General features: G+C 31.9%; 4 protein-coding genes across 5 annotated transcripts; all 4 read right to left on the bottom strand.

The window, feature by feature from the left end:
• Positions 1-1021: 1021 nt before the first annotated feature.
• LOC130967604 (histone deacetylase HDT1-like) lies at positions 1022-3176 on the bottom strand. Its single transcript, XM_057892537.1, has 9 exons — positions 2996-3176; positions 2780-2856; positions 2497-2705; positions 2293-2336; positions 2159-2200; positions 1897-2075; positions 1705-1764; positions 1516-1609; positions 1022-1378 (listed from the first exon to the last, which is right to left on the bottom strand). The coding sequence occupies exons 1-9, from the start codon at positions 3006-3008 to the stop codon at positions 1242-1244; spliced, it is 855 nt and encodes a 284-aa protein (XP_057748520.1). The 5' UTR covers positions 3009-3176; the 3' UTR covers positions 1022-1241.
• A 1050-nt stretch (positions 3177-4226) lies between these two features.
• On the bottom strand, positions 4227-5683 carry LOC130965275 (uncharacterized protein At4g22758). The gene is made up of 2 exons (XM_057890014.1): positions 4985-5683; positions 4227-4886 (listed from the first exon to the last, which is right to left on the bottom strand). The coding sequence occupies exons 1-2, from the start codon at positions 5391-5393 to the stop codon at positions 4699-4701; spliced, it is 597 nt and encodes a 198-aa protein (XP_057745997.1). The 5' UTR covers positions 5394-5683; the 3' UTR covers positions 4227-4698.
• A 1231-nt stretch (positions 5684-6914) lies between these two features.
• Positions 6915-7622, bottom strand: LOC130968942 (uncharacterized). The gene has a single exon (XM_057894462.1). The coding sequence runs from the start codon at positions 7620-7622 to the stop codon at positions 6915-6917; it is 708 nt and encodes a 235-aa protein (XP_057750445.1).
• Positions 7623-14554: 6932 nt separating this feature from the next.
• LOC130969594 (54S ribosomal protein L51, mitochondrial-like) lies at positions 14555-16440 on the bottom strand. 2 transcript variants are annotated; one of them, XM_057895385.1, is made up of 4 exons: positions 16281-16402; positions 15651-15843; positions 15387-15493; positions 14555-15270 (listed from the first exon to the last, which is right to left on the bottom strand). In XM_057895385.1, exons 2-4 carry the CDS (start codon positions 15728-15730, stop codon positions 15098-15100), a joined length of 360 nt encoding a protein of 119 aa, XP_057751368.1. In that variant the 5' UTR covers positions 15731-15843; positions 16281-16402; the 3' UTR covers positions 14555-15097. The 2 variants fall into 2 exon arrangements, with proteins under 2 accessions (XP_057751368.1, XP_057751367.1); XM_057895384.1 differs by having other exon boundaries at positions 14558-15270; positions 15651-15813; positions 16281-16440.
• Positions 16441-18804: the final 2364 nt, after the last annotated feature.

Below are 18804 nucleotides of genomic sequence, written 5' to 3'. Positions count from 1 at the left end.
CTCTAATCCAAGGAGGAGAAATGTTAGATAATGTATTAGGACCTGATATTTATTTATTTCTGTTTTATGCTTATGTGTATGATTCAGTTAATAGGGTCAAAGTTATTAGTGGCCTCAGAGGCAAGTTAGTTTTTTTTTATTCAGCTAGTTTCTAGTTTTAAGGAAGTGGAGTCCTATTCTTAAGGTAGTGGAGTGAGTGGTTAGTTTCTTTTTCTTTCTGTTATTGTATTTAACAGTTTATTGAATAGTGTCAGTGTGTAGTTTTTTGCTTCTTCAGTTCTCTAGTGTTCAACTCTCTCTCTCTTTTTCTCTGAACATACAACAGTTCGAGTGTGAGATCTGCAATACATTGCAGAACAGTGAGTGAAAGTGTGTGAGGATTGAGTGAAACAACAACAGATATAACCTAGACTAAGTAGACTTGGTCAAACTAGGTTAAACTCGCAAGTTTAGGAAGAGCTTGCGAGTTTATGTGCCATTCGTTAATGATGGTGATGATGATTCAATGCAAGGTCAAGTCCCCATGCATGAAGATTAGTCCATGTGAGTAGTTTACAAAACGAAAAGATTTTAAGGGAAAAAAAACTAGGATATTGAAGGAGGGAGCCAAAGGAAGACAATGAACGTAATTAGGTAAATATGAATCTAACCATGGTTGCGTAGTTTAAGTTTGAGTATTCAGAATATTGGAGTTGAATGGTGTAGAATTGGGTTCACTACCATGCGAGTCCCAAAATATCGTTTGCAAATGAGCGAGACAAGTTCATATCGTTTTAAACAACGAAGGATGAGTTCCAAATCCCAATTCTAGCATTAAGGCTCAAATTTAAAACGAAGTTTTTGATCCTGACACACTAAGCATCTTTCATTGTTCAATACATAAAATAGCCTTAACAATGTCTTCAGAAATACCAAGAAAACAAATAGAAATCATGTAGTTTGCCTTATGAAAATCAAGGGGAATCAGAAAATAGTCAAAACTAGTGGTGCGCCATGGACGTTCTCAGCATTAGAGAGTAGCTCAAATTTGAATAATAAAGACTATTAATATATTTTAACTCAACTAATACAAAATAGTTGTCCAACAAAATTTCTGAGAACTCAACTCATCGAACTAGTAGCTTCTAGCAAACAAAATTTAGTAAACCTCCTATCCAAGCGTTCACCTTATAACCATTACACCGATTACGATATTCCAATGCAATAAAAGCAAAAATTAGTACATATTAGAAACTTCATGATCAACGACCACCCTTCTTTCCACCCTTTTTCTGCTGCTGTGAACCAGTTTTAGGTGACTGGAACTTCCCTGCGCTGTTCGGATTTCCACCTTTCTTCACGGGGTGAGGGGTTGGTGCATGTGCAATTTTCTTGCCACCTACAACACAAAGTACGTTAAATATGATGGTGCACTTGGAATGCTATCAAGTGAGCATGCATGACATGTATCGACTATTTTCCTCAACACTACAAAGTTATGCAATATCGCATTGTAAAGATAGCTAATAGTCTCACCAGACTTTTCAGGAGTTACATTCTTAGCTTTCTTAGCGGCAGAAACTGGAGTTTTTGTTGCAGACACATTTGGTCTCTTCTTTCCCTGGTCGACCTTCAAGACATAAAGGTATGCATTTAGTTTTTAATGTCCAATAATAATAAACACAAGACAATATATGAGGAAACAGGACCACACAGTAATGTTACCTTCTTCACAGGTGTCTCTTCATCTTCATCACTCCCGTCCTCATCACTATCAGCATCCATCTACAATTATCAATAAAGGTTTCCACAAAATTAATACTTGAAAAGAAGCACAGTGTTTTTATTTTAACATAGTTTCAAATACAATTAAAAAGTAATTGCAACAGAGAGTAGATGACAAAGTCATTGTGTTACCTCACTTCCAGATTCATCCTCATCATCAGACTCATCGTCATCATCGTCATCATCATCAGAGTCCTCGTCCTCTTCATCTTTCTTTGGAACAGCAACATTGACTTTCTTTGCTGGGGCACCACTCACATCCTTTTTTGCTTCAGCAATCTTTACCTTTTCAGACTTGGTTTCAACTTTTCCTGAATGAAGATTAATAATTAGTTACTCACATCATAGAATGCACAAGTAAATAGTACAATTTGGATTGATCAGAACTATCAACCATTATCTTTGAGATTCAATGCAGCCTCTTCCTCATCACTCTCTGTACAAATCAAACAATGCAACAATGCTTGAGCAAGTGAATCATAAATCAATAACAATTCATCAAATTCAAGAGATAGGTCTGTGCCATACCTGAATAGTCATCAGAACCAAAATCACCAGGTACGTCCTCATCAGTGCCACGGGGAACACATCAAAAGTCAAGGAAAAAACATTCACAAGTAACAACACACACCATTCAAACATGCACTTTTCATATTCAAAATTTTCTAAGGGGACCAAGACCAATTCAAAAACAACGAATAAATTAACATATACTAGTGGTGTAAAGGATATCGATCAGCCCTATATCCACAGAAATAGACACTGGCACTCTTGCAAGTGTGGGAAAGCTCAGCCCCTTGGTCGAGAACCAAATCCAAGGGTATTTGGGGGATTTCCTCCCTGTTCAAAGTTCCCAAAACAAGCTTCTGCACTCCAACTTTGAGGTAGACAACCACAGGTTCCTTAGATTTCTCATTCTTTGAGGCCTCTCCCAGCGCAACCTGAAAGGGGAAACGCTTTAGAAGATTTATTCCAAAAAAACACGAGAAAACAATAACCATGAAAAGAAGCGAACCTGAGAGATGTGGATGTAGGCATTAGCTACTTCCAACTCCTCTATTTTAACGCAATCCCCTGGCTTAACCTCAACACCTATTTTATTTTATTCAAATTAGAACAAAGATTACAGTGCCATAAACATAAAATGTTTCAACTATGAGAGTTTATAAATGAATTTTGGTTGGCTTTGAAGTAAAATCATAGCACAAAACATTGAAAGAGAGAAGTTTACCCCAGAACTCCATTGAAATTGAAATTGAAACGCGTGATAAAGAGGAGCGAGTGTGAGGGGGGAGCGGCAATATGTGATGGTTGAAAAATTGAGACAAGAAATGGAGTTAAGGGTTTAGTATTTATAGTGTCTTGCTAGCTACTAGGGTTTTTCTCATTCTATTCCTCCCCCCGCCTCTTTCCTTTTTCTTTGTTCTTTTCAAAAATACATCAATTGCCTTTTTTTTTTCTCTTTCTGTTCCGTAGTTGGGCCTTGTTGAATACCGGGTGAGTTTGTTCGTCATTGCAAGCTGGTGATACCAATAAGTGGGCTTACAAAAATTAGAGGGAATACTCTTCCATAGCCCAAAAACCAACAAAAAAGGTTTTTTGTTCGTGTATTTTGGATGTGTATGAAGTATAAAAATTAAAAACTTGTCTTATAACAAAGATGGTTTCATGACCAAAAAAAAAAAAGATGGTTTGATTGTATTTTTAATAAAAAAATATTATTTATACACTAAGTGTATTTTTATATAAATACATATGTAGTTTAATTTATTTTTAATATGTATTTTATATTTTAATACATATTCTACACTTAGTAGGGTGTACACGATTTTTGTGTAAACAAATTTATTGGTGATATATATCTCTTCAAATCATCGTTTATCTCTTACTCTTTTAGTTTACAACAACTCTTGTTATAGATAATCTAGTATTTTTTATGGTATTTCTTATGGCGGTTATAGTTCTGCTCGTTATAAATTTATATTAGCTATGCAGGTAAACAACTATGATAAATATATGAAGTTGAGGGCCTCTTATCTTTCGAATTAGCATATGCCTTCACTGGGTTCTTTTTTATGTCGACTTTCTTTTCAGTCTCAATAACTATTATAGAAATTTTTTTATAATAAAAAAACAGTTGAAAAGTATAGAGAGGTATTGAATTAAGTGAAAATTCACAAGCATACACTAAAGTTGATAATTGATAATGATTAGATAATAATTTAATCAAATTTGTCAAATTATTTAATAATTATTGACTATCAATTTCACATGAAAATAATTATATGTAAATTTTTATCATTGAATTATTGTAATTGGAAGTAGGTGAAATACAAATTAAAAACCGTAATTGTTTAGGTAATTGTATGTTTTAGAGTTGTTTGTGAAGCATTATTCCTCTTGAAATTAGATCCACACATCCCAACGGAGGTTACATATAGTCTGGGTACGAATTCTCACAATAATAATAAACTTTTACCATTGCAAAATAGACCTTAATATGTTCAAGTGCGATTGTCAACTATTTACTACAATCCCAGTGAAATACACCAAAGTAGTAGATGGTATAATACAAAGACTTACAAGATGGGCTTTACTTGGCACCAAGGAAAAGAACAGAAAACAAAAATATTCAAAGAAGATAACAAAGTAGAAAGAGTGACTCAAAAGGGAAAAGAATCTAATGAACTAAATAGGTATAATGCATTCCCTCACTTGTGCTAATGCATAAAGGCATGCCCATGCCAACATATCTAAAACTAGCACCCCACTAAAACGCCGACCTAATTTTTTAATAATTTTTACAAAGCAACCAGCCAATGATATATGATACTTTCTATTATGCAAGGGAAAAAAAGATTTTTTATTGCAAAAAATCCAAATGAACAGCATTCCTCAAGTTCTGAGCCAACCAACCAAAAAAAGGAAACGGTTTCAGAACAAGAAATCAATGAACCTAAGCCAACCACCCCCCTTTCCTCCTTTTTGAACCTCTTTCGAACACGAACCAAACGACGCCGTTTTCCCTCCGGTTTCCACGGTGATGCCAGAACCGCACCTCCTGGGACAAAGGAAGAAGTTTCTAGATCCAAGCTCCCTCAACTTATCATCCCTCTCCAAACCTAAACCACAAAATAATCATAAATAAATACTATATTCACTTTTTAGTATGGACTCCAAAAAAAATGAAAATAAAAAGAGGAATATATAATTTGCTTACTTTCTAAGCTAAACTGAGAATAATGGAGATCAAAGTGGGACGGGTCGTGGGATGGCAAGATTGGGCGGCGGCCTTCCTTCACGTATTGTCGGACCGCCACCGCAACCAAATCCGCCACCGTGGATTCCGGAGGCATGACCACCTGCACGGGGCCAAGGCTCCCCATCATCGTCACCTTCACCAGCATCTTCGGTGGCTCTCTTCGAACAAATTCAGGCACCGTCGCCGTCGCCTCGGCGCGTTTCCTGTGTGACACTAAGTCCGGCATCGTCTTCGGCCTCCGAATCTGTCCCCCAGCGGACATGGTAGCCGGGGCCGCGGTGGCCGCAACGTGAAAAGAAGAAGATTTCTCCGATAACAACCTTCCACGGCGGTGAGAGTCGACGTGGGCACTCCGCTGGTTCTTCATGATGGAATACAAGAGCTTGTTTTTTCTTCGACTGTGGTTAATTGGTTGGAGTTGGTTAGCAGTTACCTCAATCGGCGGTACCTAACGAATCTGGGGCGGGGGAAGCCCAGGGAGGGAGAAGGGGGCGCGGGGTTGGGAGCTATCATAACCAGAAGGGTAGAACCGTAAATACGCCAGAGTGAGCTTGAAAGAAGGATGGAAGAAGAGTGAGGTACAGTTTTGCGGGCTTTAAGATAGATTCTGTGGGTTTTTATAAGATAGATTAGAGAGAGAGAAGATGAGGAATTATGGAAGAGTTGAGTTTCTTTTTAAATTAAGAAAAGATAAGAAAGTATCGTGTGTTGCCAGTTTAGGTTGGGTACACTCTTGGGTTAGGCAACCCTGCTACACCTGTATGGATCAGATTTTATTTTTCTTACAAATTATTATTATTATTATTATTATTATCATTATTACCCACTTTATAACCTATCAATTGACTACTTTTATTTATCTTATAAGTTTAAAAATACTAAATATTATGTAGTATGAACCAATGTAAATTAAATAATAATAATAATAATAATAAATTTTATAGTTAATCATTTCAATTGTCTTTTTTTAAGTCTTATTCCATGCGTAAATATTTTTATAAAAAAAAAGGCTTATAGACATACGTATGAAATTATATGTTTTGTTTTCTTACCAAAAAAATTAATACTAAAATTTTTTAATTGTGAGCACAAAGTTTTTAATTTTGATATAAATATTTTTTATTTTGACACTGAAATTTTTTAAATTGTAGTTTTGATGTTATATTTTTTTTCCTTCTTATTCTTTTTTATTTTTCTTTTTTCGTACATAATTTTTGTATTTTTATTTATAAAGTAATATGTTTTTTCTTAAAAAAATTGTGTATTTATTGTCAAAAAGAATAAACAAAAAATTATTTAATTTAATTAATTAATTAATTTTTTTAAATAAAACAATAAGAATTATGTGAGTGTAAAATAAAAAGAATTATGAAAACAAAAAGAAAGAGAAAGAAAAAAAATCTTTTAAAAAAACATAAAACATAAATTAGCCGCGTGGCGAACAGAAACGTTATCAAATTAGTCGATCCATTGTAGCTGTTTTAGTCATAGATCTTTTGGCGGTTTTCTGACTTCAGGGCCGCTGGATATGATAGTGTCCGCTGGCCTTTGACCTCGAGGTGATGTTATATTCATGTGCTACGTTTATGTTTTAAATTTTGGAGTAATTTTCTGTTAATACCTTTGGATGGTCTTTCAGGTGGTAAGGTTACAATCCGACTGCGAGTGAGAGGGGACTTCGAGTTGTTCGTTGGAGGCTCAGGATAGATCTCCTTCAGACTGGTGATGTGAGTATTTTTCCAAAGCTGAGTAGTTAAGATATAATATCAGCTTGTTAACAATGTATTGTCAACTAATACGTGGTAAACATATTACTTTGCGCAGCTTACTTGGATGCCGGATAGCGCTCCAGAAGTAGTCCAGGTCAGGGGAAAAAGTGAGGGGGGTACTAATGCATCCCTGAATTAGACCCTCTAGCACCTCCAACTGGATTGCTCCCTACTATATCTTTGCCACTCTTATCGGCAATCATGTTTGGCTCCACATCGTCATCCTCATCATCATTCTGCAATACATCATCTACATCATCCGGTGCGAAACCAAATAATGAAATCGGTGCCGTATCAACAATACATACTTCTCCGTCACCACTGCGGTTTAGATCCGCTGCGAATGATGGAGATGCAACCAACATTACCTCAGGAGCAATCGCAGGCATCGATGACGAGGCACCACTTGGCCTCGAAGTAGAACAGGTGGTCATTGCAACAGCTTGGGGATTTCGGTTCGAACTGTCTGAGTTAGAAACCACATCCACGAGTTTGGCCAACAACTCAGGGGTCTTCACCTCGGGGAACTGCCGGCTACAATGGAATAGAACTTCCAAATCTTCGTCACTACCTATTATTAACGAATCGTACTTCACATCATCCCGCAACATTGATATTGGAATTCTGTAAAACAATTTCTCAACCCATTTCACGCCTTGCAACCCCAACTTTTGGATTATAAAATTCAGGAACTCATTGAAACTAGTTGAAGATTTCAAAAAAAGACTAAAGGGATTTTTATCAATGAACTTAATTCCTAACCGTGTTTTTTTCTTAATCGACCCTCTATAGTGCACTAATACTATAAATCTCTTCTCATTAGCCATTGTAGTTTAGTCTCATTTAGAATTGACCTTGATTCCATATTTATAGGCCTTGGCTTCCTCTTAAATCTAATCAGTCCCATTCAAATTACACTATGACACTATCCGTACATAAATCGAAACAACATACTTAGATTTAGTATCATACCATTGCATATAAATCGAAATACTCTGTTTAGATTTAGTAAGGATGTATTCCATTCTACATAAATCGAAACAGTCCATTAGATTTATTAGTAGTACGCTTAATTCGACAAGATCTATTTCGATTTATAAAGGAACGTAAATCTGGCCTTCATGTTTCGATTTATATAAAAAGGATGGCCTGAATAATTCACGTATCCATTTTTATTTTGAGTGAATAGCGTAACATAATTTATTGTTTGGTTTAATAAAGTGATTTACCCTAAAATTTAGGTATCCTCAGGAAAAAAATCATAATCTTTAACCTTTTAAATCTTAAAACCTTAAATACTTAATTGCTAAATTTTAATGTTGTGCAAGATTGTGCTACTTAAATTAATAAATAACAAGAATATACCTTTTAGTTGAAAATTATACATTGTTACAACATTTAAGATAGCGAAATTCTTTTGTGCGTTAATGATAAGGAGATATTTAAATAAAAAAATTTATATTAATATTAATTATATAGTTTTATTTTTACAAATACATATTTAATTTATCGATTACATCATTGTTAATTACTTAATTTTGATTCGTTTGTTAATTACAAAAGAAAGGAATATATTCTTACAAAAGAAAAACGTGTTTATTTATGTGGAGTGAAATTTTTGGATTAGAACACGTGGATTTTTGTTTGTTAAATAAAAAAAATAAAACAAAAAATGAGGATGCTTCGTGATGATTGATGGGTCCAGACTACTTACCAAGAAAAGAGCAGAATAGAGGGATCGAAGTACCAAACTATATATTAAGTTATTAACCCTAAAAAAAGTAAATATATATTAAAAAAAAAAAGAAAAGTTAGGGTTGAATAATGTTAATGTTGCAAGTGATGTGATGAGTGTATCTTCTACATCCAAAAAAAAGAAGATTAAAAAATTTTATAAAATAAGAGATTCATTAATTTACTATTTTAAAATTTTTTAGTTAGATATAATGTATTTTTATTTTATATTTTCATTTATTTTTTTTTAATTCTTTGATAATTGAGAACTCTTTACAACAGTTTAACAAATAATATTATATATCAAATTTTTTAATAAATCAAATTCAACCAAATTAAATAATATAACTTAAAATAATATTAATTATAATTAATTTTTTATATTAAATTAAATTAATTAATAAAATGACTTAAATTTATAGCATTATTCTTAATCAGAGTTATTAGCCATCCGGTTGGATAGTACTACACTTCAAGGATACTATGTGGCACATGTAATATTTTCAAATCACAAAATTTCGGATAAACAAATCCACAAGGATTGTAAGTTTTATACGAGAAGTAACTTCAATGATTTTTCTTACGTTTCTGCTTTTAATAAACAAAACAACATGATTGGTGAACGGAAAAGATTCACATGCTATCTTACCTTACTTAATTGGTAGTTGAAGATTAAATATACAACCATTTGCATGCTCTCATTTATTTATTTATTTTGATACAATGCTAGGAACCAACTCTATATAAGCCAAAAATCAGCCAACTGATAAATCAGAGGCATCGATAATTTTAACCAGATGTTGCTACTGATAGACACACGGATGTTTCTTTTTCTTGTAAATTGAATGGTTTTGGATATGATTTCTATATTTCATGTGTTACGCATTAATAAAACATAATTAATTATATAGAACCAACTAATTAATGATAAAAGCATCTGTTACGTGATTCTCTCCTATCACTAGCGTATCTTCTCTTATGTTTTGAACGTGGTCAACAATAATTTAAAAAACAAATTAAATTATAAATTAATAAAACTAATTATAATTAATTATGTTGTTCTATCCTTGGCTGATTATTAGTTGGTTCATATACTTTTCCATTTTGATAAACCTAAGAAACTAATTAATAAGCACTCGAAGTCACTTACAAGAACAAATTTAGCTTAACCAAAATTCTTGGGTTTTAACACCAAATACGTAGCTCCACTTCACTTATTAGATAAAAAGATATATCCTCTTAAAAATAAATAAATAAATAAATAAATAGCTGTAAAATAATAGTATATATAACACAAAAAATATAAACATAAGTTCCATGCCTATTTGTCTGTTATAGGGGAGGCTACAACTAAAATTTGTGAGGTGCTCCAAGTGTTGAACGTTGAGCATTGAGCAGAGCAAAATACAAGGCATGCATAATAGCAAAGAAAAGAAAAACAACTTGCACAACCACACACTGTTTAATTTGTCCCACACTAATAATATACAATCCAAATATGCTCATATTTTGTTCCCTTTCTTCAAATCCTATCACTTCCCAATGCTTTTAATTGGTTTTGGTACCTCTATTTATCTGAATTCTATGTATGTTAAAAGTACATATTATTTTAGTATATCCTAAATTCATTTAGGTTAATATTACGGTAGAAACTCAGGTGTAGTGGAATTCACGTGAAGTTGATAACTGAGAATCGTTAGATGGTTTGACTGATTTGACTAAATTTTTATATAACGGCTTTTAGCTATCAGCTTTACATGAAGTCGATTACACCTGAATTTCCACCTATTATTATACTTTTAAAAAATAACCTATTTCTTTATCTATCATGCACACTCATTAGAAAACAACTTCGTTCTTACTTTGGTTGGATATCTTTTTCGGAAGCATACAGAATTCTACATGCTTTATACAATCATATCCTCCCAGCTACCGAGATATCTTGTGCAGCATTATTTGGGACTTTGGAAAAATATGTGATACGTATTCGCCATAATTTATTTATTTATTTATTTATTTTTAAGATATTAATGTTTGGCAAGGGTCTCAAACTTTGGATTCTCTCATATCACGTGTGTGAGATATATAATTTACCTAACTTAACCATATTCTCGTAATTACTATGTCTTTTGGGGACTTGATTAATTGATTATAAGTTATGCTACTTTGATAAATAGGTTTGTTTACTAAAATTGAACTTGCCGTGTATCTCATCACAATGACTAATTTAATCAACATTAAAAAAAAAAGAAGCTTAGCCTCAATTATTGGTGGGGCTTATGGTATCGTGTACTCTATTTATGATAAATGACTATTTCAGATAGACAAGCTGTGCAAGGTGATTGATTAAGTGGAAAATTGTTATGTACATATGTTATTAGGTGCGAATATTGATTTAAATTAATTTATATTTTATCGAACAAAAAATAATATGCGAGGCAATATGATTTTAATTTTTTCCTATATATTTATACATAAAAACAAAAAACACAATTCTAAATGAATGCGTAGTTTATTCAAATGTTGCTGTAGCGACGGTTATAAATGAGACAAAGATGTCACTGTGTAGGGCTTCTATATATAAATTAAATACAGTGGCCTAATCCAGAATGGTCTAAATCAATCATATAATAAATGAATATTCCAAAGTCGTTAAAATTTTTATATATACTATCACAATAACTTATGAATTCTGATTAATTTTTTTAGAAAGAATCACCGCAACCTTATCATATATGATATATGCATGGAGAGCCATTCGTTAAATCAAGGCTTTATTTGTATATATAAGCAAGTGTGCTTCTAAAGCGATGCTTTTATTTTCTTACTGTGAAACTCTTGGTTTAATTTGCTTTGTGTTTTAAATATAATGAGTTTAGATCTCTTAATATGTGCGTAAATAATGGGCAAAGCAATCGAATAATTTTTTCGTTAACTCTTTTCATATATTTTCCATTTATACATTATAATAATATTGAATTAATAATCTATAATACTCTTTATTATAGTAATTAACATCCGAATGAACATTAACTATTTTTGCTTTATATTTTGGCACAATAAACACAAAAATAATTATAATTCAATAGTTAAATAATATGTAAGCAGTATAATTATAGTTTTTACACATGCTATATATAATTATCTTGGAATTATCTAAAGAATTTATTGTGAAATAAAATGTTAAAAGATATATATACATTTATTCATATTTTAAATTAAACCGTAAATTGAATTATTTTAAAGAAAGTGAAATAATATTTATATGAATTCCGTTAAAAAGTCAATGGAGTATTTGTACAATGTGTACAATTGGCTATTTATTTGGCCCAATATAAATTAAAAAATAAACATATACAATACACCCATACTATCCAAAATAACCATCCGAGTACCAGGCAATAATAACCATAACCATCCGATATCCTATTAAATCGAATATCCCTAAACTTTTATTGTACACATTGTACAGATACTCTATTGGGTTCTTATACTTCCTCTATTTATATACATTACTCTATAAATTATAAAGTGTGTCTTTCCCATCGTTGTTGTAATGTTCTTCGAATCGATCCATGAGCATTTGAATAATTAAGTAAACGCAGTAGCCAATCATAGGCTTTAAACTAAATTAAAACGCAATATTGAAGTGACGGCATCTGTTACGTAGGGTCTATGAAAAAGACGCATGCAAAATGCAAGAGACATATTCAATTAACATTCAATTGCCTATTTGCCTCTATTATATGAGTAGGGTCATTATAAACTTGGTTTTTTCGCAAATTCAAAATACCATACTATTATTAACTTACAATTCTGCTAGACAGATGATAGAAATGGTGAACAATGTGAATAATAAATTATATTTTAGGTTTACTAAATATAAATAAATTTAATTAATTTAAATTTTAAAATTAAAATTATATTTTATTTTTTAACTTATTATTTTCGTTGTTAAAAAAAAAGTTAATTCCCTATACTTTTTCATAACTTATTGTTTAAAATGTATGATTATAACATTAGGTTAGCTTTGCATGCATTATTCGTAGTAAAAAATATCGTTGTTAGACTTTTTTTAGTTATAAGCTTATGAGAATCTTCATTTATGATATCTCAATAATTGAAGCTTAACAAGGAACTTAATTAAATAATAACTAATATGCCTTCGGGCGTATTAACGAATGTGGTATGCAATTTGCGTTACATCCGTCTCTTAATATCATGATGAAAGGTCAGTCATATAAACAATTATTTATATTTATTTGCTTGCGTTATAGCTAGTAATATTTAATCTTTTATCAAATGGCTCTTCGGATTTGAATATATTGGCATATTGCATGCTTCTTTATATGATCATGTCACCTATAATTTTACATCATCCTTCTCATGTATGCAAGTAACAAATAAATAAATAATATATAACAAGGAAGTCAAGCATTACTATTCGTCATTATTCAGTATTTTGTTTGGTTTAAGAAAAATATGCCACGTGTCATAGTTTTAAAGACAAAATTTCAAAGGGCACTAGTTTTGATCCGAAGGGGAAAAAAGTTGGGATTATGTGAAGGATAAAACTTGCTCCAAGTTATCCAAATTAGTGTTTTTAATGAGCTGGTTAAAAATATTTATGTGCCATTATATATATACCATCACATCACATATGATGCCCTAATTTGCTTTCACAACTCTTGGGTAATTAATCAATATTTTATCTTTAAATTTGTCTTATGTTTGAGTTATTATTAGTCAATCACTCTTTTTTTTTTTTTTTAATTTTTACTAAAAATTTTGGTTTCCTAAAATTCTCAAACTCACATTGCGAGTTGCTACTTGCTATACAACCATGTAATTATGTTTGAAGAGGTCACTCTCTTCAGTTTTAGTGTAGTTGGATGCATTGAATCCTTATTACTCCTACAATACTGGGAACATGGGGTGCTTGCTATAATAAGCATATAACACTAACTACATGCAATGATTCATGGCCATTGAATATTCTTCTCTTGCAGTGATGCTTTCTCTGTGCTTTGGGACCCCAACAACATATGTGGACAGAATGTTGGATATAATCAGTGGACCTTAATGTCTTGGTGTCTTACACTTGTACTATTTATTATATGGACATACCACTTACTCTCAAAAAGATGATGCTAATCGTCAAAACCAATTCTGTTTAGTCGGTTTGACTCTTCTTTTTGGATGGCTAGAAATAATACCAATAATAAGGGATATCATTTGGAGTTTGATCACATCCTTGCGTATTTACATTGAAATTGTTTGTGATATATGGTTTGATTTTAGGAGGAGAATGGAGACACATGGATGAAGTGAGGATAGAGGTCAAGAAAACTTTGCTGATAATCATCACAGGAAAGGACAGTCCACCGTCTACTGATGGAGGTTGATTATTGTTAGTTTATTACTACCTCTTGCATATTCATTAATTGTGTATCTATTAATTAATTATTAAATAATAAAGTTTAGGAAACAAAGTGTAAATCCTCTAAGTTTTGAACTCCTAACTTCACTATTAAAATTTGATTAAAACTCAATCCCCTTTTAATTGCCTTAACCTCATTGGATGCCATTTCGTGGCCTTTTAACGAGTGTTATCAAATAGGCCATTAAAAATAAAGTGATAAATAAGTTAAGGCCTTCCCCGAATATACCGTTTATTTGTTTAGGGTTCTAGAAATGATTTCCCGTTTCAGTCTAATATCCAAATTATGAATAAAATAAATAATGTATTTGAAAAAACAATGCAAGAGATATTAGTATCCAAATGTAACTTGGCCCAAAAGAAAAAAAAAGGTGCAAGATGTAAATAAGCAGAGATGTTGCTTCAGTTTATAAAACCTTTTCCTTTATCATTTCTTGTTCTTAGTCCTAATACGTTTACAACGCACTACTAGTACTACTAGTATTAAGAGATTTCTCTGCATCGTCTAAGATCTCTAGTGTAGCATATTCTTACCAATGCTGTGAAACAATCTCGTATTCAACTGTAAACAGGACACTAAACATAATTAAATTATTGCACCTATGCCATTTTTCTTCCATGATGACACATAACGCTAATTCATATCATTTGGATGGTTAATAGTTAAAATAATCCCTAAAAAATCATACATGCTTTGTCTTGATTCACATGGAAAGATCAAGAACCTCAAATTGAACCCTAAAAAATGATACCACCTATTGGTCTTTGCATAGACTGACTGTTATATCTGACCAATTTCTTCGATAACCAAATTGATAGTTGTCTTTCAGAGACTATTTTGATCATTAATCCTATCTTATTTTTAGATAAAGAAGAAAAAAAGATAACAACTCGAACAGGATCTGTATCTATAACACGATCCATTGCCACTATTAACAACTATGAACTATGAACATGACTTTGCTCATTAGCTTCTTCATGAGGCAGCAAACAAGGAAGAAGAAGAAAATAAAAATTGTGCCACAAACAGCATGAGGACTTATACTCAAATATGGTTTACACAACATTGGTAAATTCATCAGAAAGAAATGGAACACTACACTCTGGACTTGTTATTATTTTTAAAAATTAAAATCGAAGAGCGGTTGTCCATGTACCTTGCACACTAGGGCGCTTGGTTACATGCCTTGTCCTCAGTTTGATCACCTTTCTTCCCAACGCATTCCTTAGCCTCGTTGCGTGGTGAAGTACATCTTCTGGATCCATGTTCTTCACGCATATAACTCGCTCGTTTTTGTTCTCTGTAATTCCCATCACAATCACTCATTCAACTTTTAGTAATTAGCTATGATAGGATCCCCAGAGTGAGTTGTACAATCCAACTATTGTTAATTAATTAACAAAGAAGAAATCTTACTGTAAAAGGCCTTCAAATGTGGATGCTGACCACGAATGAGTTCAGTAACAACCTCTAATTGAGGATTCTTCTCCTTAAACACAGGCAATTCCGACTCCATAAAAGCCCTATTATTATTTAAAACAAAAGTAAGAATCGGCTCTGTAACCTAACAGTTATACAGTGACAGGAATCAGGGATTTTCGATTAGGAACAACGAAAGAAAGCAGCATGTTAGTAAATGCAGCATAGAAAGAAGAAGAAGGAGGACGAAATGGAGGGTACCTTATACCTCTACTGCTTCCGCCCCAATTGCAATAACTAACAATGAGCTTCTGAAGTTGCCATACTCCTCTCAGAGCCATCACACAAAACTGGAATGAACACAGCTATGAGATTATCAGAGCTTAGTCCTAGTGTGTCTCTTCCTGTGCGAGGGATGAATATTCTGAAAAGTGGAAATAGCCAATATTGGAATCTGGAGAATTATCAACCAAATTATTACAAGATGCATTGCTATCCACATGTGCTTTCTTGATTATTAATATTGTCCATAACTGAAAATGAAAATCATAACTAAACCTAATTCTAATAACCAACAACAAGAACAACTAGCACAGCAACAATAACAGCATAGCAAAATTTCACTTAGATATTGAATAATATTTAGATGATATTTATATAAATTACATCTCGTATAAATCAGTCACAAAATAATCTGATAATTTAAATAATACTAATTTTAAGTTAATTGTTGAGATGAGAGGCAGCAATCAACATACAAGTAATGATTCACGCACCAATTATTTAGTAGCATTTCTAGCTGAAAGTAAGTAGTAACATATCATTGTGCCAAAAACTCAAATTAAAAAGCCATCAACTCAGCAAGGGATCAAAGAGGAGTAGAGGACCTACCTCGGGAACACGGGAAGGCGACGGCGACGGCGACGGCGACGGCAAAGGAGAAGAGGCAGAGGAGACAGGACTGAGGAGAGGCAGTGCGGGATTTCATTCATGAATTAGGTTTACGTTTTTTGGTCTTTGGGCTGGGTTTCTCTTTTTTCTATGTTTTTGGTCAAGTCTTTGGGTTTGTTTCCACATATTCAAAATGTCTTGGGCTGGGCCCATTACTTGTGATGGTGGGCTTAAGGTTAAAACTTTTGCCATTATGACTTTTCAATAATTATGTTGGGCATTATTATTAGCCAATACTTATGATGTACTAGACATGAAATTATTTATCTGTAATTTACGTAATAGTTTTAATTTATAAGAGATTAGTTATGATATAATGACTACCACATATTTTGTCATTGTCACCAAATGTTTTGAAGTGCAATATAATGATAAAATATATTTGGAAGATAATATTATAAGAAAAACTAATTAGTAGGTAATATATATTATTTTATGGTCCAAGAATATGTGTACAATTCTAAGATATTATATATATTTATTTTAGGACGTATATTGTATATTCTTTATAGCATATTATATTTAGTTGATATATTCTTTTCAATTCTTATTTGTGTCAAGGGTAGTACAATTGTCTAGATTTATTAATATATATGATACTAAATGATTGGGTGATCCAATTAAGAATTTAACATTCAGCTTGAAACATCATCGTAATATAACCTTGGCATATCTTATAAACTATACATTACACCGAATCCAACTGAACTATCATGAGTTCTTTATTGGTCATCTTCTGCGGATTGAACACTTACAACAACCCATGAAGAATCATAAGATATCGTTGTCCCATCATAAACAATAATAACTTCACTTGCTGCTATTTATGAAAGATCATCCACCCAATTTATATACAATGCGAATTAGTACATAGAAAATTAGAAATAAGGGAAAATTAAAGAGTGGAGATACCTGCATATACGTAAGCGGAAGGTAATGGGAGCGTGTCCGTCACATAATTAATTAAGATTTAAGAGTTTAATCGTGCTCATTAATGAAAATAACAAAAACACATATGTCCTCACCTACCACCATTTTCATCATCATGCTCACCAAACCCTCTTTCTCGACCCACCCTGCCGCCCCCACCAATTAAAATAGAATACACATATTTAAATCATGAGTTCCCAACAAAAAAATGGTATAAAAAGATTAATTATATATGGGTTGATATTTCAATTTCAAGCATTAATAGATCCAATAAATTATTTATTAAAATTAAAATATATCCCTAGCTATTAAACAAAGTCTTCATATATAAAATTTTCACAGCAGTAAATTAAAGCATGAGAAATGATGTCGTAAAATGTTTTCAAATAGAGTAATTAACATTTCAAACATATATTATAGTGAGATTTAAAAAATAGTTTGGAAGCGTGAATTAGAAAAAGTGCATTTGGTTGGTACAAAGGTAAGAAATTAACGATGATGATGATCAACTCACGAAAGACAAGTCCTTAAAGCATTTTAGGTTTCGACTTATTATGCTACTTCTCTTCAGCAATCAATTTTGAATTGTTAGAATTGAAATGTGAACATCTATCACCTTGGGTTGGTGAACACCCGAGATCTTCTTTAGAATTTCTATTGAAGGAGTTAATATGATTTTGGAAAAGTATAGAGTACCAATATATTATCTATTAATTTATTGTCAATAATAATTAATTATATTTTAAATACATGTATAAAGAGATATATCGAGAAAATATATCTATAAAGACACTTCCATTAGACACAGTTATATAAAAGATATTTTTATTAGACACTTTTATTAAATATAATCATAAATAAGAGTTAATAGAAGTTGGCAGATATACTGTTAGAACGTAGTGGGATTGATTTATTTTTTATTCCGACCCAACCCCTCTCAAATAACATGTAAGTTACCCTTCATTATGTGTCACATTGTAATTGGTCCTTATCTTAACCATAGTTGGGTTATTTTATAATTTATTATTCTTAAAATATTAAAACTCCACTCCCGTTAATTGAAGCACATTCCACTCCTTCATTCTTTGTTTATTACTTCATCACCTAAATTTGGTCCTTCCAAGTACCGTTGCGTTCGTAACAAGAAGCGCTAACTTCATCGTCATGCCCTCCCACACAACCTCTCTTCCCAGTATAGTATAGCCAGTGCCTCTTTTTGGCGTGAATCACTGCTTACCCACATAATTAATGGTTAATTTGGTTATTAACTTTTTTTATTAAAAAAACATATCTTTATTTAATTACGTGATGGAACATATATTTATATGTAAAATATAATAAAATAAATCTATTCAAAGTATTTAAAAGTATAATTAAAATCATAAACATACAAATATAATAATAAAATTTGTACTCAAAAAAAATAAACATATTTTTTTATCATACATATATTATTTAAAAATAAATATATTATTAAAATTAATAACAGAAATTTAAAATGATAAAATTTAACTTTTTACCGTATTTTTTATAG

This window comes from Arachis stenosperma, chromosome 3 (genome assembly GCF_014773155.1).
Source record: "Arachis stenosperma cultivar V10309 chromosome 3, arast.V10309.gnm1.PFL2, whole genome shotgun sequence".
NCBI classification, from domain to species: domain Eukaryota; kingdom Viridiplantae; phylum Streptophyta; class Magnoliopsida; order Fabales; family Fabaceae; genus Arachis; species Arachis stenosperma.
The sequence above is the reverse complement of the archived record's forward strand: the minus strand, read 5'-3'. Positions and strand labels throughout refer to the sequence as shown.

Excerpts from the sequence above, each read along its gene's own strand:
- LOC130967604 (XM_057892537.1), bottom strand. Across the intron at positions 2,201-2,292 it reads TGGTTCTGATGACTATTCAG|AGAGTGATGAGGAAGAGGCT; the intron begins GTATGGCACAGA and ends TGATTTGTACAG. Across the intron at positions 1,379-1,515 it reads TGTAACTCCTGAAAAGTCTG|GTGGCAAGAAAATTGCACAT; the intron begins GTGAGACTATTA and ends TTTGTGTTGTAG.
- LOC130965275 (XM_057890014.1), bottom strand. The coding sequence starts at position 5,393 with ATGAAGAACCAGCGGAGTGCCCACGTCGACTCTCACCGCCGTGGAAGG. Across the intron at positions 4,887-4,984 it reads TTCTCAGTTTAGCTTAGAAA|GTTTGGAGAGGGATGATAAG; the intron begins GTAAGCAAATTA and ends TTTGTGGTTTAG.
- LOC130968942 (XM_057894462.1), bottom strand. The coding sequence starts at position 7,622 with ATGGCTAATGAGAAGAGATTTATAGTATTAGTGCACTATAGAGGGTCG.
- LOC130969594 (XM_057895384.1), bottom strand. The coding sequence starts at position 15,730 with ATGGCTCTGAGAGGAGTATGGCAACTTCAGAAGCTCATTGTTAGTTAT. Across the intron at positions 15,494-15,650 it reads GGAAGCAGTAGAGGTATAAG|GGCTTTTATGGAGTCGGAAT; the intron begins GTACCCTCCATT and ends AAATAATAATAG. Across the intron at positions 15,271-15,386 it reads ACATTTGAAGGCCTTTTACA|AGAACAAAAACGAGCGAGTT; the intron begins GTAAGATTTCTT and ends TGGGAATTACAG.